General features: G+C 46.3%; 1 protein-coding gene across 6 annotated transcripts; it reads left to right on the top strand.

Moving 5' to 3' along the window:
• The first annotated feature begins 793 nt into the window (after window positions 1–793).
• Window positions 794–19,196, top strand: TMEM249 (transmembrane protein 249). Of its 6 annotated transcripts, none has more exons than XM_082235940.1 (6): window positions 1,293–1,477; window positions 1,947–2,126; window positions 3,575–3,672; window positions 9,139–9,331; window positions 10,494–10,579; window positions 18,979–19,196. In XM_082235940.1, the coding sequence occupies exons 2-6, from the start codon at window positions 2,000–2,002 to the stop codon at window positions 19,132–19,134; spliced, it is 660 nt and encodes a 219-aa protein (XP_082092066.1). In that variant the 5' UTR covers window positions 1,293–1,477; window positions 1,947–1,999; the 3' UTR covers window positions 19,135–19,196. The 6 variants fall into 6 exon arrangements, with proteins under 6 accessions (XP_082092064.1, XP_082092063.1, XP_082092066.1 ...); XM_082235939.1 differs by having other exon boundaries at window positions 1,944–2,126; XM_082235941.1 differs by having other exon boundaries at window positions 1,296–1,345; window positions 1,944–2,126.
• The last annotated feature ends 1,044 nt before the right edge of the window (window positions 19,197–20,240 follow it).

Genomic DNA, 20,240 nt, shown 5'->3' with positions numbered 1-20,240 from the left:
AACTCGCGATTCCTCATCAGGGAACTCATCAAACTGCACATTAAGGGCATATTGCATCTCTGTCCTAAAGGCATGGTAATCCTTGGGGTCCCCCCCCAAACTTCTGCACCAATCCTGGTACCTTTCTGGGGAACTGAGTGGTTCTCCCCTTCTTGTCTGCATCCTGAGCCCTTCTCTCCTCGAGCCTCGCCGTCTGCAGCGCAAGTTGGACCTCCAGAGCTTGATACCTTTCTTCCAAGCTTGGACCAGCTCCAACCCCTGCCTCTCCGGTTCCGGCTGGGTTGCTCATGATGCTTTCTCCTGCACAGGCAGCGTACAGAGACTGTCAGACTGCTGTCAGGGGATGATTAGCTGCTTGTGCTTAAAATTGTGCCCCCTCAGAGTTTGTGCGGCTCCACAAACCTCTGTGTGTGACAGAGCTCCTCAGACATGTCTGCTCTAGTCACTAGTAGAGTCTGACAGTGGCTGCCTGCGGAAGCGTTTCCAGCAAAGAAGCTCCTTAACGGAAACGCGTCTCCTGGACTCACGACGTGGCAGCTTCCGGCGAAGTATGGGTCTCCCTACAGTTGCTTCTGACACCTCCCCGCTATTTTCGCTGGACGTGTCTCTCACCCCTTTCTCTCCCCTGCTGTTTCCTGCCTTGGCTGCTGCGTCTCTCTCAGCATTACTGAGATCCTCCTCCAGAGACCCCTCGCTCCCCCTGCTGGTCCCTGCTTTGGCTGCTGACTCTCTCCCAGTCTCTGGGAGCCCTACCAACTCCCTTTCCTCTGATGTCAGTTCCCTGACAATCCTTTAGCGAGCTTTTAGTGTCATTGGCTCAGTCCTGTGGAACTCTCTCCTACTAGAGATTCAGTGAGTGCCTTCTGGGCCAACTTTCATATGTCTGCTGAAAGCTTTCCTGTTCTGCCAGGCCTGTGCAGGCAATTAAGAATACATCTTTCCACAATAGTCAATGGATGTCTGTTTTTATCTTCTTAACATGGTTTTTTTTGTACTGGTTTATGTTTTACTGCTTTAAAGGGCTTTGATACGTATTTTTATGGCACAGTGGTATACAACTGTTTTTAATAAATAAATGAATGACATTCCACTTTAACTCTAGCAAGCTTCCCATTCAGGTGGGTGAGAGGTGGTCTTATGTTCAGCTCTTGGGGAGGAGAAAGTGAAGAGGGAGGCACGGGGTGCGTGTGTGGCACTCCTTGAATTAAGCACTTTCCTCCGTGGTTCTGCAGAGGGCAGCAGCTGTGGTCTTGTCTGCCCGGTTTCCATGGGGATGAGGGATTCTGTTGGCCGCCGTTGCTACGGAAGCCGTCCCGTGACTGTCCCACACCTGCTGCAGGACCAGGTGGGAAAAGGTGCACAGAAATAATTTGGGCACTGGTTGGTCCTGGTTTTTGGTCCTGGCTTTTCCTTAGCAACGCCTTCTCTGAAAGACAGAGGCAGTCTTTATAAGCAAAGGAAGTCAGATTCTTAAGGGGTAAGTAAGAATCTTCAAAGGGGACGCGGGTGGCGCTGTGGGTTAAACCACAGAGCCTAGGACTTGCTGATCAGAAGGTCGGCGGTTCGAATCCCCGCAATGGGGTGAGCTCCCGTTGTTCGGTCCCAGCTCCTGCCAACCTAGCAGTTCGAAAGCACCTCAAAGTGCAAGTAGATAAATAGGTACCACTCCAGTGGGAAGGTAAACGGCGTTTCCGTGCGCTGCTCTGGTTCGCCAGAAGCGGCTTAGTCCTGCTGGCCACATGACCCGGAAGCTGTACGCCGGCTCCCTTGGCCAATAAAGCGAGATGAGCGCCACAACCCCAGAGTCGGCCACGACTGGACCTAATGGTCAGGGGTCCCTTTACCTTAAGAATCTGCAAATGCTTACCATTCACAAAGGGCTGATAGGAGTTGCAGCCACAGTCTGTCCGGCACGTGACGAGGGTCCTCCCTCTTCTCCCCAGCAGTTCTTTTCCAGGAAGGAGAAAGTGCTGAGACACTCCCTTCAAGACCCAGCAGGATGGCCAAGGCTATACTCAAGGGCCCCCTGGTCCTCTGGCACTGCAGCTTTGCCAGCAGAGAGAAAAACCTTCCTGAGCTTCTCAAGGAGAACAAGTATTTCCCGTTCCAAGTGCAGCAGCCCAGAGGTGAGGAGCGAAGCCTTAGGGAGGCTTCTTGGGTCTTCTTGATTGTGCTGAGGACGGTTGGAGGACTGCCTGAGACGGGCCGCCGTTCTACTTGAAGTCTGCTCTAGCAACCATTGCACATATCGTAGGGAGCCATCAAACGGTATCTCCCCACCCCACCCCAGCCTCCCCAGTGTTGGAAACTGCAGTCAAACATAACTGTGCATGAGGGCTACTTCATGCATGAAGGAGTTAAGACAACAGAGCCATGTTCCTAGACTCAGCTAAGTCATGCCTCCCCCTTGAGGGAGGAAGTGAAAGTGCTTCTCTTCCTCTCTCACACTCTCTTCCAGCTATCAAAACAAAATTAAAAAATTCCTTCCAGTTGCACCTTAGAGACCAACTAAGTTTGGTATTGGTATGAGCTTTCGTGTGCATGCGCACTTCTTCAGATTCGTGCATGCACATGAAAGCTCATACCAATAATAAACTTAGTTGGTCTCTAAGGTGCTACTGGAAGGAATTTTTTTATTTTGTTTCGACTACGGCAGACCAACACGGCTACCTACCTCTTCCAGCCATGTAACCAACCAGTATGGACATGTCTGAACTTGCAGCAAGTTCAGATGGCATGTTTGAAACTATATTGTGCATTTTGCACCCAAGAGTAATATGCCTGTGTTATCCTTGCTGCTGCATGGATCAGTGCATGAATCAGACCTTTGGATTTAGTAAGGAAAGCCTTTAAACATACTTAGCGGTGTGTGTCATTGCTACAGGGGTAGAGAGAGGGGATGTGTTTTAAGGCAGACTAAACGGGATACGTAGAAGGGTCTAATAGCCCATATTCCACACTATGCTGCTGGTTAACTTAAGAGTGTTTTTAACCCTGCTGGGTGCTGTCTCCGTGTGCAAAGTACTGCATTTTGAATCCAGGCACCCAGCCTATACTTTTGTTAATTTTCCCACACATGGGTCAGATCTATTTTCACCCCACAAACCCAGCCCTATTCCTGTCTCTGACACGGGAGAAGACAGGAGAGGGAGCTATTCTCCAGAGTTATTCTCATGCAAGATGTGCATGTCTGGGGTTGGGCAGGGAAACTTAGCTGCTTAAACTTCCGTGTTTCAGAATATCTTCATGATAGCAAGGGAGAGTCTGTGTCTTAGCTTGCTCACCCAAAGAAAAAGGTGTCTAAACGGTTCTCCACTGTTGCATGTTTTGTGTCATTGAAATATGAAACACAATTTCAATTGCACGCGCATCAGGAGCTCTAATTTTGTGTTTTCTGTGCTTCCCAGCTCTGGCCACGGGAATTCTGGGTTCTGTGGCCTGGGCTGAGGGAGGGAGGTTGGGGACTTGGGAAGAAGGGTCAGCCCTAGCCATTTCAGCCTGGGCTGGGGTGGCCTGTAGCTCAGCACCGCGGGGCTTAGTCCTGAATTTTGCCCTTTCTGCCTCCCCCCTGCAGTGTTTGTGATGGAGTATTACAAGGACATGATCTGGAAAGGACTGGTGGTTTTCCTGCTTTCTTTGGGTCTCAGCATACTTCACTTCAAATCACCACGGGTAGGCACATGATTCTTGCCACTGTTGATAACCAGGTACCAACGAGATGTATTTGTCTTGCCACAATTCCCCCGCTGTGGGAACACAGCTTTCCCGTAAAAGTATTGAGCTAGTCACTTGGCCCAAAGTGTCTGTGCGACTGCGCTAACTCACTGTCAGGGGCTCGGGGACAGAGGCACAGGGGAGAGAGGAGATGGAGAGCGAAGGGGAAGGATCTGAGGGCAGCATACGAGAGTATGACAGTGACCCGAGAGATTCCATGAGCTTCTCCAGCGAATCAGAAGATTCCCAGAAGAAGGCGCCGATGGTCAGGGCGAGGGGGGTCCCAGGGGGGACGCACCAGAAACGGGGCCAGCGGGGACTCCCAAAGCAGCAGCTGGAAATCAGGACCAGCTTCCCCACCAGAGCAGAGTCGGGGGGAAGAGTCCCAGGTGTCAGGTCCAGCTAGCCCCCCCGAAGGAGAAAGCAGTGACAGGAGCAGTGAAACGGTCAGGAGGAAGGTTACCGGCTGGGCGCGTGCGCCAAGTTCAAATGTACAGGCGCGCGAGACAGCAGGCAGCCCGGATCGGGAACCAGGTCCTAAAGCCCGCCGGAGGCAGGGGGAAGAATCAGGGGACTCAGCGTCAGAAGAGTCTAGGAAGGGCGAAACCCCAGCGGACAGGCGGACCCAGCGGAGGAAAGAGCAGAGGAAGAGGTGGAGCAAGGCCAGAGTCTTAAACTGGTGTATCGGGGGAGGAGATTCAGACGGAGCTTCGGCGGTCTAGAGTCTCAGACGTAGAGCTGCACGCTGCTGATGTGAAAGACAAACTGAACTTCAATAAAGACTTTTGTATATAACAACGGGCTGGCGTTGGTCCTGTGTGAGCTGGGACCTAGGGCAGCTCTGATACTCACGTTCCTCCCTTGCTGCTCTCTTGACTTTGCCTCTCCTGACACCGCTTTGCAGTTGGGCACCAGCTAATTCCTCCACAAACTACCAGGTACAATGGTACCTTGGGTTACAGATGCTTCAGGTTACGCATTTTCAGGTTAAGGACGCGCCGAAACCCGGAAGTACCGGAACGGGTTACTTCCAGGTTTCGGTGCTCGCGCATGTGCAGAAGAGCTAAATCGTGCTTTGCGCATGCACAGGGTTGCGAACGCTGCAGGTTGCGAACGTGCCTCCCGCACGGATCGTTCACAAACTGAGGTTCCACTGTACATTCACAGAATTGAATAGGAATATAAAAGGGAGTTGTCCTGTAAGGGAGATTACCATTGCTCCCATTTTGCGTCTAGGGAACTGATGCAATCAAGTGGGTTGGCAGGGGGTTGGACTCGATGGCCCTTGTGGTCTCTTCCAACTCTAGGATTCTATGATTCTATGATTCTAAGTACACAGCCTCAATTGTGCTTCTTTTGTGAAGTTGAGGGTCTGGAGTTTGCTGGATGAGGCCAATGGCATCCTGTTCTCCCTTCAATGAGACCAAACTTAGATTCACAAAATGCTTAGGGGTATGCATACCCCTGCGTACCCCCAGAAAAAAGCCCTGGCTAGGAGCCATCAAGAACCCCTCTTCTCCACTGAAAGACGCCCCAGTTTGTGGCCATCCCTGCCTCCACAGTTTAACTCTGCACTGCATGAAGGACTTCTTTTTATTCGCCCTGAATCTTCAGACATTCAGCTTCATCGTATGTCCACAAATTCTAGTGTTTCTTTATCAACTATATCCATGTCCTGCTTAATTTTATACACCTCAGTCATTTTATACCCCTCTGGCTCACCTGACCTGTAAGCTCACGATACAGACAGTGCAAAACACCGGGACACCGGGTTGAATTTTTCAACTTTCAAATTCCAAAAATTAGATATTTTGTTAAAATTAATATAATTTGATTTTGCTTGGTAAGTAAATGGTGCATAAAATTGCATAGAAATAATAAAAAAAATGATTGCCAAGCGCTTGCATTTATTTTATTTTGTTTATTTATAGCATTTCATGACATTTTCAGGAGGTAAAATTAGCATTCATTGGTTTTCGGAAAGCAGTTGATGTGCTTTTTCATCAGACGTAGACTTACCGAGCTAAATGTTGTCCAGTCACAAAAAGGAATAGCAGATTTCAATTCCTAATACCCCAGAACTTATTTTAAAGACCTGCCACTGAATAAATTGGCAAAAATTGGTAGATTTCACCCCCTAAAATGACCCTCCCTCCCGCCCTCTATCCTTGCTGGCTTTTCATTGGCAATTTTTTGTGACTTTGTTGAGAGTTTGGGGTTTTGTTGGGCAGAGTGGGGTGCCCTGGCCTCCTCACCCTGCTGCTGAACTCTCACGCCTGCTGCTGAACTCGCCTTGAAGCTTTTTCTGCTGGGACTTCCCCTGCCCCCACGGGAGCAGGCTCCTTTGCTAGCCGGCCCCACATTTATATGCCTAGCAGTGAGTGGAGCCGGTTGTCTCTGTTAGGATATTTCCGTTCCACCTTAAAAGGGAGCAGGCTGTGAGTCACAGAGTCTGCGTATTTCCTGTTCACAGGAAGTTTATGTTTTCTATTGCTTTTGTTTCACTCTCTCTGCTGGAGACACTGACACAGGCAGTCATGTCTTTCTTTGTTCTGATCAACGCTGGACAAAACTTGTAAATAATGCTCTCCTGAGTGCGACTTTTGTTGTGCATTATCTGCTGATAGAGTGTGCATGAGCTCTGGAATGTGGCAAGATATTTTCTAGAAACTCATGTCGCTAATTGCTGATACTGCGTGCCTACGGGAGATTGATGGATCGTCCGGCAGACGGCTTGGGGCCATGATGGACTTTGTCTCCCTGGCAGTATCCCAACAGTCTCGGGGGTTCAGTTATGGTCATCAAAGCTGCAGAGAAGTTGGCCTGAGCGTCAGCGGTAGAAAAACAGGCCACACCCAAGAAAGCAACACTCAGAGCCCATTTCGAGGCCAGTGTGAGGTCCATGATGGCAGCCAATAGGTTCCACGTTATGTCTGTTAACGGAAAAATCCGAGGGCTCCCTTGGACAAAAACAAAGACACCAACTAGGATAGCTTGGAGCAAAACAGCAGCCTGTAGGCTTGGCCTTTATTGAATACTGTCGCGACAGGACTCCCACCCACAACATGTTACGGTAAAATCTGGGTGCGGGGCTGCTCTGCCACCCAGCTCGTCGGACTAAGTCCGCGGGTCCCTGAGGAAGAAAATGAGCTCAGCCAGAGACAGGAGCAAGCTGCAGAAGATCTAAGTTTATTGCGCAACAGGTTCAAGGCGAGATTGAACAGCGAGAAAGGGATGACATGAACTTTTGAAACTTCCCTCCATGTCCCAGAATACAGTGCAAAATACATCATAGTAACATCATGAATACATTAAAGAGAGGTTGGGTTACACGGATTACATCATGAATACATTAAAGAGAGGTTGGGTTACATCAGATTAACACCATGAATACATTAAAGAGAGGTTGGATTACACCAGATTAACATATAGAGGAGGGAGGGGGGAATATGCAGAGCTGGAGATCTGCACAGATAAGCACTTCCTGAGTGCCGGTGATGAGAAGACAATGGTCCATGTATGCATGGTCTGTCACCTGGCATTGCCCGGAGGAAGGGCTTGGCAGAGTGATTTGACCGGATTAGGGTCTTCCTGAGTACTTGACGCCTCGCTCGAGGGATCATGGAGGCAGGGGAGGTGTCTTGGAGTCCTGAGGAGACTGAGCTGATCGGCACCAAAAGCAAGGAAATCGGAGTTGTGGTTGATTTTATACGAATTTCTAAAGATTTTAGTCCTTTTTAGTCCAATTTATATTGGTGATTGAAGTCGGAAACAGAATAGATACATTGTAGCAAGATTTGACACTTTTATGAGTTCACAAGTTACGGTTCCATTGTTCTCCGTCAGCAGCTTGTCAAGAGGTTAAATGAGGCATGCAGGAGCTCGCGGAGCTAGCTCTGCAAAGCGAATGCATGGTTCCGATTGGGTAGAACGCAGCCAGTGAAAGGAATAGGGAATACAGCTTCGTATGGTCAACCCACAGTAAAGACAGAGCAGGAAAGAGGCCTAAGAATTTGGGCTTATTTCGCCCGTAATAGCGGATCGGTGTAGGAAAGGGAAAAGGCACTCTATTTATGGGGCTTAGGGTAGAGTGTGGTGCTTGTGTAACGGTGTGGGGGCTGAGGGGTCCACGTGGGGTTGGGAGCCCTTGAGGTCATCGCCTCAGACCCTTTGGTGGCCGGTAGAAGGGTGAAGGAAGGCATGCCCCCCTTTCCGTATCAAACAAGATGAAGCAAAATGGAAGCCCAGAGCAAAAGAAGACCCCAACTTTTATTAGTTACTAATCCCCCAAACTACACCCCTAAGACTACATCACAACTACATCATAGAAAGGAGGAGTTGAAGGAGGAATTGTGGTGGTAACCTGAGTGTCCTGTCACCTGGCTGGTTCCCCCTTTCCCCCTCCCCATGAGTACTTTCCAGGAGACAAAGGGGACTTTGCAGTTTCCTGCCCCCAGAGGGAAGAGCTGATTATTGTCCTTTGTTCCAGTCCATGCTGAATACACTCCCATATGCAAGTTCTTTGTGATCTTGATGGTCTTCTGTCTAGGACCATCAGGGTTGGCATAGCAACTGGGCAGGGCTCCTGTGGATGTGCTGGGATGGTCAAGGGATTATGGCTGCCCTGTATCAAACCTTCCCCATTTTGTAGTCCGTCCTTCATGGAGTAAAATAAAAGTGGAACAGTGCAGATCTGATGTATGGTTGATTTTCTATGAATTTATAACAGAAGCGTAGCGTATGTAGTGTGTGAGTGTGTGTGTGACCTTTGTACAAACTGAATGATTTGGGGGGAAGGTTTCCTGCGACATGTCTGAAGAATGCCTTCCAACAGAGCGGTTCCTCGTAGCAGTAAAGGCCTTCTGCAACCCTACAGAGAAAGGGAGCGTTGCAAAGAGAGCGCAAAGCTTTTTCACAGATAAGGTTGCTCCCGTCCACTACTTGGGTTGGTTTCATCAGGAGACGTCCCTGCGCGGTCCTTCTGAGCTGACTTATCTCAGATCTCCCACATCCGGACAAGGGAATCGGCCAAGCTGGGGAGGAGATTCTCCAGGTTTTTTTGGGGTGGGGGTGGAGAAAACAGATTGCCTGGACCAATATACCCCAAGCTAGTGCCCTCCAGATGTTTCGTACTGCAATCCTCATCAGTCCCATTTGGCTCAGGCCTGACTGGAGTTGTGGTTGAAAACATCTGGACGGCAACAGGCTGGGGAACGCCGGTCGGTCCAGGTGAATACCTGGCTCCGAGGAGCAGCTGTAGGGCAGAGATTTTGCCTTCCATTCCCCTGTTTTTGAGATTCCTGGAGGCAACGGGTTGACCTTGATGAGGATCAGGGTTCTCACGCGGATGGACCTCTTTCTAAGCTTCATTTCCCCCCTGGCACCCCTAACCTTCTCTGCCTGGACCCTTTGCTCTCCTTTCAGGGCACTCAAGACTTCACAGTTTTCTTCGTCTTTGGCATGTTGACCGGACTCTGGATGTCCATCAGCAACATCCACAAGCGCCGGCTGATCATCAACCACATCAAGGAGGTCTACCAGTTCTACATCAAAGGCATCCTCTGGCAGGAGGGACCGTTGCATCAGATCTACGTGCGGCTCATAGCGCAGCCCGATGGTACCACCAGCATGGCGGGGGGGGGGCATGTAGAAGGCACCCTTGTCGCCTCCTCTGCTAAACTCCTCCTCCTCCTCTCCTGTTACGTCCAGGCCTTCCCTCTTGAAATATACTCGGAGTTGAGAGTGGATTTCATGCTCTTTATTCAGGAATGGAAGTTCCCCCAGAATGTCTGCGTTATATACATTATTTATCCAATGGGCCCCACGAGATTGGCTATTTCCGGGATTCTCCTGTAGGCCAATCAGGTTGCGGATTCTCTTCCACCTGGAGCTGGATTGGGTGACTCCTGTGGACCAATCAGACTGCTGCATTCTTGATTCTATTGTTCTAGGACCAATCAGACTGCTGCCAAACTTTTTTCAAAGAGGGATCATAGAATTGGAAGGGGCCCTGAGGGTCCTCTAGTCTAACCCGCTCCAATGCGGGGATTTCAGCTAACGTATCCATGACAGGTGGCCATCCAGCCCTTGCTTTAAAACCTTCAAGGCAGGAGAATTCACAACCTGTCAATCAGCTCTTACTGCCAGAAAGTTCTTCCTGAAGTTTGAAGAAGAGCCTCTGTTCTTCTTGCTGCTGCATGGAATAACACATGAATCTGACCTTTAGAGTTTGTAAGTAAAGCATTTAAACCAGGGGTCAGCAAACTTTTCCAGCAGGGGACTGGTCCACTGTCCCTCAGACCTTTTTTGGGAAAATGAACAAATTCCTATGCCCCACAAATAACTGAGAAATGCATTTTAAATAAAAGGACACATTCTACTCGTGTAAAAACACACTGATTCCCAGATTGTGGGCTGGATTGAGAAGGTGATTGGGCCACATCCGGCCCTCAGGCCTTAGTTTGCCTACCCATGATTAAAAACTGTTTATTGAGAGAGGGGGAGCCCTGTAAGCAAGATATTTAAAATGTCAAACAGCCTCTATTCCTCATGCTTCACTGTGCTGCATGATACTGTGATTTTATTACTCTGCTGGGGTCTCTTTCTAAAGTGTGTATAGCTCCACACTTTGGATCTAGGGATCCAGCCAATTCTTTTATCAATTACCCCACACAGGTGATTTACATCAATCTATTTTGCACCCCGCACCCTGGACCAGGATAGCTCGGACACAGCAATGGCAGCCTCCATAGTAACACTCTGCTTCCTCCATATTCCAGCCTACGGAAAACGCTACTACAGCCTCATTATCAATGGATACCGCCTGGAGGTTCTCACCCTGGCTGCACTGACGGACCAGTTTGAGGTATGGGGCAGACCCTTAATGGGCCAGTTATGGGGCTCTGTGTCTTGACTAGATGCATGGCAGATGGAGGACCAAAGGTCCAGCTTCACACAGGGTATCTGATGATGCATTTATTGGCTTGATATACATGTAGATACTCCGCTTCCTCTCCTAATGGTTGGAGCACCTTCCAAAACAATCCGAATGGCAACTGCAGTAAAGAGGTTGGCCCTGCAGATTCCTAAACCTGAATGGTTCTCCATTTCTTGGTCTCTGCCTCTAGGAAAGTGTAAAATATAACTAGCTAAAACCAGACTCACACAGCAACAATCGTTCAAAACACAGCGAGTCCTTTCACTGGGCAAACGCCCCCAGGCGAAGTACCAGGGCAAGAGCGTTTGACATACCAAAATTTCCCAACTACAGCAGCAAACCCTCAAGACACTCTGAGTCGCTTGCCCACGATCCCAGGGACGGATCCAGCCTTTCCCATGTTCTGATCCCCCTGCAATGGGAGAAAAATCCAGCGCTTTCTCACAAAGCTATGGGGCCACAAAGTTTCTCTAGGTTGTCGTCAACACACCACTAGTACCTGCTGCTTGACTTCCTTTCCAGCATGATCTAAACCATCACAGGTGTTTCCGTTGTGATTCCTGCATTGCAGGGGGTTGGACTAGATGACCCTCGGGGTCTCTTCCAACTCTACTATTCTATGATCATAGGGAGAGACATTTCACATGTGCCACCTGGTGGTTGGTTCTCGTGTGCATGTGTGCTTCGGTGTATGCATGTTGATTTTTCTTGTTCTTCAAGGGGGCGCTGCTCCTGTCGGTCTCCTGGGTAGCTCTTTAGGTAGTTGAAGTGTAGGTGGGTTCCCACGAGGCAAGGCACAGTGATAACAGCAAGAACCTTTGTTGAACTACATCACTGGGAACCAGGGGCAAAGTAACTGCTTATATACATTTCTGAAAGCCTGGGACACTCCCTCTCCCAACGTGATTGGCTGTCTAAACTTCCAAGCTGCAAATCATGACTCAAGAGTTCAAGGGCCAATGGCAGAGGCCCAAATCCTGAAATGCTCTGTGATTGGATATCATGTATCGATTCAGAACACAGGAGCTCAGATCCCTTAGTCCAGACTCAAGCTCAGGCAAACACAGACCGCTAACTATATAACAGTCCAGTGGTACCTCTGGTTGCAGACGAGATCCGTTCTGTTTTTTTTTTATATAAAATTTTTATTGGTTTTACAAAATTTTTAAAGACAAACAAACACTTAAAAAGACATACAAACACGTATAATTTCATAACATTTTTTCATAAACCTCTTTTCCGAGACTCCCCCATACCCCCCCCTTTCTGCATCCCAATGTCCATAATTTTATAGCAACTCCTAATTATTCCTTTCCAACCTCTGTCATCTTAGTCTTTTCTGTATTCTGGCCTTATATCACTGTATCCCTTTATTCCTGAAAACCACAACATTCTAACATTCATCAAGTTTATGATAGTCCTTAAGATAGCTTTTAAATTTTCTCCATTCTTCTTCCGCCGTCTCTTTTCCCTGATCACGGATTCTGCCTGTCATCTCAGCCAGTGTCATATAGTCCATCACCTTCATCTGCCATTCTTCCAGAGTGGGTAAATCTTGTGTCTTCCAATACTTTGCGATGAGTATTCTTGCTGCTGTTGTAGCATACATAAAGAAAGTTCTGTCCCTTTTTGACACCAATTGGCCGACAATGCCCAAGAGAAAGGCCTCTGGTTTTTTCAAGAAAGTACATTTAAGTACCTTTTTCATTTCATTATAAATCATTTCCCAGAAGGCCTTAATCTTCGGGCATGTCCACCAAAGGTGATAAAAGGTACCTTCAGTCTCTTTACATTTCCAACACTTATTATAAGGCAAATGATAAATTTTTGCCAGCTTGACTGGGGTCATGTACCACCTGTAAACCATTTTCATAATGTTTTCCTTTAAGGCATTACATGCCGTAAATTTAATACCAGTGTTCCATAACCATTCCCAGTCAGCAAACATAATGTTATGACCAATGTCCTGTGCCCATTTAATCATAGCCGATTTGACTGTTTCATCTTGTGTATTCCATTTCAGCAGCAAGTTATACATTCTTGATAGATTCTTAGTGTTGGGTTCTAACAATTCAGTCTCTAATTTTGATTTTTCCACCTGAAAGCCAATTTTCCTGTCCTGTTTGAAAAACTCCATTATTTGATGATATTGAAGCCAATTTTGTACCTTATGTTTCATTTTCTCATAACTTTGCAATTTCAATTTGTCTCCCTCCTGTTCCAGAATTTCCCAATACTTCGGCCATCCGACCTCCATATTGAGTTTCTTCACTGCTTTAGCTTCCACTGGAGACACCCATCTAGGGGTTTTGTTTTCCAACAGATCTTTATATCTTATCCAAACATTAAACAATGCTTTTCTGACAATATGATTTTTAAAGGCACTATGCAGCTTGATTTTATCATACCATAAATATGCATGCCAACCAAAAGCATTATTGAATCCTTCCAGATCCAAAATGTCTGTATTCTCGAGGAGCATCCACTCTTTGAGCCAGCAAAACGCTGCTGCCTCATAGTACAGTTTTAGGTCCGGCAGGGCAAAACCCCCTCTTTCTTTAGCATCTGTCAATATTTTAAATTTGATTCTGGGCTTTTTGCCCTGCCAGACAAACTTCGAGATATCTTTCTGCCACCTCTTAAAACATTCCATCTTGTCAAGAATCTGCAAGGTTTGAAACAAGAATAGCATTCTAGGCAATACATTCATCTTAATCACTGCAATTCGGCCTAACATTGACAGTTTCAAATTTGACCATATTTCTAGATCTTTTTTAATTTCTGACCAGCATTTTTCGTAGTTATCCTTATACAAATTCAAATTTTTAGATGTCAGATAAACCCCTAGGTATTTCACCTTCTTGACCACCGTCAACCCTGTCTCCTCTTGAAATTTCTCCTTCTCCATATCTGTTAAATTTTTTCCTAACACTTTAGTTTTTTGTTTATTCAACTTAAATCCAGCTACCTGGCCAAACTGTTGGATTATTTCTAACACCTTTTTCGTACTAGTGTTTGGCTCTTGCAAAGTCAATACTAGGTCATCTGCGAATGCTCTTAACTTATAATGTTTAGCTCCGACCTGTACACCTTTAACCTGCTGGTCATTTCTAATCATATTCAACAGCACCTCCAGAACCGAAATAAAAAGCAATGGGGAAATTGGGCACCCCTGTCGTGTTCCTTTTTCTATCTTAAGTTCCTCAGTTGTTACATTATTTACAATCAACTTAGCTTTTTGTTCCGAATATATTGCACCCAAGCCGTTCTCAAAACCTTGGCCTACCCCCATCCCATGAAGATTCTTTATCATAAAACTCCAAGAAATATTGTCAAAGGCTTTCTCCGCGTCCACAAAAATCAATACTGCTTTAGTATTTATGTTCACCTCTAACTTTTCCAAAATATCTATTATATTCCTAACATTGTCTGCTAGGTGTCTTTTTGGGAGAAAGCCTGCTTGGTTCTTATGAATCTTTTCCATCAACACTTTTTTAAATCTTTTTGCCAAAATATCTGCAAAAATTTTGTAATCCACATTGAGTAGTGATATTGGGCGGTAGTTCTTCAATTGGGTCTTTTCAGTCTCTGTCTTTGGTATGAGTGAAATATACGCTTCTTTCCACGATTCAGGTGCCTTTTTCCCCTCTAAAATCTCATTGCAGACTTCTTTTAATGGTTGAATCAACCACTCCTTCAAAGATTTGTAGTATCTGGAAGTCAGTCCATCTGGTCCTGGAGATTTGCCCAATTGCATTTTCTGAATGGCAGCCTCTATCTCTTGTTCTGTTATTCTCTGATTCAGATCCATCTTGCTCTGCTGAGAGATTTTTTGTAATCCATATTTGTCAAGGAATTTGTCTATATCTTCTTCATTTTGCGGTCCTTGGGTATAGAGTTTTTTGAAATAACTCAAAAAGCAATTTCTAATTTCATTAGGTTTAGATATGTTCTTTCCATCCACTTCTAGACTTGTAACTGTATTTAATTTCTGCCTTTTCTTCAATTGCCATGCCAGAAGTTTACCACATTTATCTGCCGATTCAAATGTCTTTTGTTTCATTTGCTTTATCTTCCATTCAATCTCTTGGTTCATCAATTCCATATATTGTACTTGATATAACTTAATCTCTCTTAAAATCTCCTGGGACTTTGGTTTTACTCTTAATTTTTTCTCTCCTTCCTTTATCTTTTCCAAAATCTTTTCCTTCTTCTCATTCTGTTTCTTCCTCTTTATTGAGTTTTGTTGAATCAGAAAACCTCGCATCACAGCTTTGCTTGCGTCCCAGATCACTCTTTTCTCCACATTGGCCCTTAAATTTATTTCAAAATAGTCCTTTAAAGTTTTTTGGGCCTTCATAAGGATCTCCTTATCTCGAAAGAGGGTGTCATTCATTCTCCATCTAAATTGACCAGTTGTTGTAAGTTTCATTTCCATCTTCACAGCATTATGGTCGGAGCAAGTTTTTGGGCAGATTTCTACCTTCTTAATCTTTGGAGCCATCCCACTAGTGATCCAAATTTGGTCGATTCTGGTCCAGGTCATCATTGCTTGGGAGAAAAAGGTTCCCTCTCTCTCAAGAGGGTTCCTTGTTCTCCATATGTCTATTAAGTCCATATTTTCCGTCATTTCAAAAAAAGTCTTAGGAAGTCTCCCTTCCTTGGTAACTGTCAGTCTTTGTGCCTTGTCCATGTTAGTGGAGACCACACCGTTCATGTCTCCCATAATTAACATATTGTAATCCAGATAGTCCGTCAAAGTTTCATGGAGTTTCTTAAAGAACTCAGCTTTGCCATCATTTGGTGCGTAAATTCCAACTATCAAAATTTTTTCTCCTTGTACTTGTATCTCAACTGCCAAATATCTCCCTTGTTCATCTTTGAACATCATTTTTGGAGCCCATTTCTCTTTTACATATATGACAACTCCTCTTTTTTTAACTTTGTCTGATGAGATAAATTCTTGTCCTAATCTTTTGTTTATAAGTAGTCTCCTGTGAGCTCTGGTTATATGGGTTTCTTGTAAGCATATTAAATCCAGTTGTTCTCTATTCAAAATATGAAAAACTTGTTGTCTCCTCAAAGGCACATTGAGCCCATTACAATTCCAGCTAAGGAATTGCAGAGCCATCTTGTTATTTCTCTGGTACTCCTCCAACAGCTCCAAGTTGTTGCTCTTCCTCTGATGGTGGTGGAATGTGTCCAAACGAAAGATTCAAAATGTCTATTGCTTTCGTCTGTTCTGCAATTAGGTCCACAGTTCCCTTCTGGAGGTCCTCTCGGTTTCTTTCCAAAAATTTCTCTTTATCTTGTATAGTCTTTATTTTCACCTTCTTTCCCTTGTAATCGAAAGACAGTCCCTGTGGGAATTCCCACCTAAAGAGGATGGAATTCTTCTTTAACAGAAGAACCAGATCTTTATAGAAGGTTCTCAAATCCAAGATATACTTTGGGATGTCTTTAAAAATCTGTACAGCTGAATTTCCAATTTGCAAGGCCTTTTCAAAATGTAGTCTTAATATTTTGTCTCTTTCTTCCTTGGATCTAAGGGTAATCAAGCAGTCCCTCGGGGTCTTTCTGTTCTGTTTTTTGCCCAGTCTAAATGCTGTTGTAATTTTAAATTCGTCTTCCTCCAGATCTTCCCAGCAGTCAGCAAACTCTTGTGTTAAGAACTCCACGAGATTGTCACCTTCGTTCTCTGGAATTAATCTCAATTTCAGATTTCTCTCTTTTCTCTGTAATTCCCACAAAGCCAGAGTTGCGTCATGTTCAAATACCTTTTTGGCGATCGGTTCTAAGTTCTCTTGAGTCTCTCCAGCAATAGCTCTAGCTTCTTCCGCAATTTTACGTGTAGCAGAATTTTCCTTGACCAATTTATTTATAGATTCTGTGTTCTGATCTAATCTTGCTGATATCTCTGTTAATTTTTGTGTATTTTCTGAAGTCTGTTTTGTTAGAGTCTCCAGGGATTGGTTTATCTTAAGTAAGGCTTGTGTCACAGCATCCATGGAGACGGCTGTCACTTTTTCTTGTCCTGTTGTTCCTGTAGGTCCTGCAGGAGTTGCGCCTGTGATCGAGCCTCTTTTCTTTTGTTGCTGTTGCTGTTGCTGGTACTGTTGTTGTTGTCTAGTCTTAGCTCTTGTGGCTATCTCTTCTTGTGAACCACTCATGTCAAGGTCGTTTCCCACGGGAACTGTTTCCCGATGGAAAGTTCCACTGTCTTGAGCTGTGTCGGCCTTTACTTTACCCTCTAGGGGGAGCAAATCAAAATGTCCAAATACAAAGGCAAAGAAAATGTCCAAATACGAAGAAAAAAAGAAGGAAAGTTTAAAACAAGTATAGCAGGAGGCTTGTAAATACAAGTTACCACAGTTTCCCAATAGATACTGTCTCAGCCTACTCTGGTATACTGTAGCCAAACAGTCCAGGCTTTGTGTCACAATGTAACTTTCACAGGGAAAAGTCAGTTCAGTGCCCTATTGTCTTATTAGGCAGTCCGTTTCAGGTTATTGAGACAGCAGAAAATTTTTTCTTTTAAATAGATCATGCAGTTACTAATGTCTCTTTTGCCTCCCCTCTGCCCTGCTAGCTAGAGGGGAGATCTAAAGTCCAGATGTCAGGTTTAATTAATCGAAAGCAATGTCTCTTGTGGATGCAGCTTTAAAGTTTCGTTGCTTTCACTTTCATGCAGTCGGGGGAAGGCAGACTTCCTTAATTTTGACCTCCCCGTTTTCAGCCAAATTTCCAGATTTTAATTTCAAGTAAACGTTCCGTTTTACTCACGGGTTTTTTCTTTCCGAAATTACAGGAAGGAATCGGCGCTCTCCACTAATAGCGACGCGGCTTCACCCTGCGGGCTGGGTAGCGATTCTCAGCACCGCGCTCCCCCGATGTCGTTCCAGAGCCTTTAAAAGGGCTCTTTCTGCGGTAAAGGGGGGGCGCTCCTGGTGCCCACCGAATCTCCTCGTTCACAGGCTTCCGCGCCTGTGATTTTAGGGGTCCCCCGCTTGCCATAGCGGGACAGACCCGAACTCGCAGGGCAGTCCTTTTCCGGAGCTCGGAAAGAGGACCGCCATTAGCGCTGGCGCCGACCGGAAGTCCAGACGAGATCCGTTCTGGAGGTCCGGCCAGATCCTGAGGTTTTCACAACCTGGGAGACCGCTTCTGCACATGTACATGCGGCGTTAGAGTGCTTCTGCGCATGCGCAGAAGCGCTCTACTGCTTCTGCACATGCGTGTGCGGCAAAAACCTGGAAATATACTTCCGGGTTTGCGGCTTATGTATCACGAAGTTTACGTAACCGGAGGTACAACTGTATTTATGATTGCATTCCAAATATAATTAACCCTCTCAGATAAGACCTACTATTTTACTGACCCCACCCCAATCCTGGGATCTAGCCGTGGAATTCTAAGCACTATTGCCCCCCTGCAGCCTCTGGTCATCCGTCATAAACATCTCTCTCTCTCTGTGTGTGTGTGTGTGTGTGTGTGTGTATAGAAGGGGCAAGCCACGTTTCTGAAGGGGGCAGGCTTTGTCCCATATGTTAGATTTCTGGATGAGAAAGGGAGGCGTGTTTCACATCACCCTTCCCACGGAATGACGGAATCGTAGAATCGTAGAGCCATCTACTCCAACCCCCTGCAATGGTAATATTTTAGCTTTCTGTTACGTTGCTTTGACTGTATGCTCTATATTGGACTTTCTCCAGGTTGTATTATTTATGTTTTATTGATTTAATATGCAGCAAACCTCTTTGAGATTTTTCTTAAAAGTATAAAGCGGTATAGAAATTCAAAAAATCAAATCAAATAAATAAATGGACTGCTATTGGACCGCTATTTTATCCGAAGTCTACTCCTACTGCTTTTGACGGAGTTCACTTCCCAGCAGCTGTTCGACAGTGGAATTTGCTGCCAAGGAGTGTGGTGGAGTCTCCTTCTCTGGAGGTCTTTAAGCAGAGGCTTGACAACCATATGTCAGGAGTGCTCTGATGGTGTTTCCTGCTTGGCAGGGGGTTGGACTCGATGGCCCTTGGGGTCTCTTCCAACTCTATGATTCTATGATTCTACCTTGTCTTCATTTCCACTTTTGGATCTGACTCCCATCTGTATGTAAAAAGGGCCTTTCTGTCAAGTAACCGCAGAGGTCCAGCAAAAGGGGTGCTGAGGGTTAACGGGTTCCCTCTGCTTCCCCCGCAGGCCTCAGGTGGCCCCTGGGGCTCACTGCCCGGCTCTCCCCACCTTTGAGAGTTGGAGGGATGAAAACAGGCTCCATTCTTCCAGACCTGCTCAACCTGCCCCACCTTGCCTGTGTCTCCCCCCAGCTTCTCGATTCCGTGGGGCGCCGCATCGCCCGCAACCTCAACCTCAACTTCTTTGACTATGAGGATGTCTCCACGCGTCACGTCATCAGACACCTTCCGCCGGAGAGGTACGAGGACGACGACGACATGGACTACGGGGAGAACACGAGTGTGTGAGGGGAGTGGGCAGGGGTGGGTGGGTGCTTGGCTATTAAAGGTGGGCACTCTGTTCTGGGTGATGATTGTGTCCAAAGTGTGTCCTTTGCCAAGGTCTGCCTGGTTCCTTTCTTCTCTGTCCATCAGCAGATGTCTTCTGAGCTGCTTTGTGTCTACGACAGCCCAGGTTCAATCCATGGAATGGGAGGAGGAGGGTGGGTGGCCCAAAGGAACTGGGAGGAATGGTTCCAGCATGACCAGACCCAAAAACCTCTTGGCACTGGAGTGGTCCAAGAGGAACTCCACCCAAATTCATCCTGAAAGCCTATCTGTTGCCCAGCTCCTAGTGGTTAAGAGTGATAAGACTCGTAATCTAGTGAACCGAGTTCGCGTCTCCTCTCCTCCACATGCAGCTGCTGGGTGACCCTGGGCCAGTCACACTTCTTTGAAGTCTCTCAGCCCCACTCACCTCACAGAGTGTTTTTTGTGGGGGAGGAAGGGAAAGGAGAATGTGAGCCGCTTTGAGACTCTTTTGGGTAGTGATAAAGCGGGATATCAAATCCAAACTTCTTCTTCTTTAAGAGGAGCTTAACCCTGCCCTGTGGAGCAGCCAGTCAAGTCTGACTCTCTGGTAGTTCCTGCTATCCCCAACTTTTGAAATTGAAATAGAAGAGTTTGGATTTGATATCCCGCTTTATCACTACACGAAGGAGTCTCAAAGCGGCTCACATTCTCCTTTCCCTTCCTCCCCCACAAAAAACACTCTGTGAGGTGAGTGGGGCTGAGAGACTTCAAAGAAGTGTGACTGGCCCAAGGTCACCCAGCAGCTGCATGTGGAGGAGCGGGGAAGCGAACCTGGTTCACCAGATTACAAGTCCGCCGCTCTTAACCACTACACCACACTGGCTCTTTATTGTCACTTGTACAACTTGTATACAGTGAGATTACATAAGCACCCCCACTCAGCTCTCTTAGTCTTAATTCCCCTCATTTACTGACGCACACACACCAAAGTTAGTCGCCCTGTTGTTATCTTTTCATTCAGCAGCCTAACAGCCCACGGACAGAAGCTGTTGTTTACCCTGTTGGTGCCACTAATCATGCTTCTATAATTTCTGCCCAAGGGC

The sequence above is a fragment of the Podarcis vaucheri genome, assembly GCF_965113315.1.
Source record: "Podarcis vaucheri genome assembly, chromosome: 8".
In the NCBI taxonomy this organism is placed as follows: Eukaryota; Metazoa; Chordata; class Lepidosauria; order Squamata; family Lacertidae; genus Podarcis; species Podarcis vaucheri.
Note: the sequence above shows the minus strand (reverse complement) of the source record. Positions and strands in the feature narration are given on the sequence as shown.

Coding starts and splice junctions, on each gene's coding strand:
- TMEM249 (XM_082235937.1), top strand. CDS start 1,268: ATGGGGATGAGGGATTCTGTTGGCCGCCGTTGCTACGGAAGCCGTCCC. Junction 9,332..10,493: donor GCTCATAGCGCAGCCCGATG/GTACCACCAGCA, acceptor TCCATATTCCAG/CCTACGGAAAACGCTACTAC. Junction 10,580..18,978: donor CACTGACGGACCAGTTTGAG/GTATGGGGCAGA, acceptor GTCTCCCCCCAG/CTTCTCGATTCCGTGGGGCG.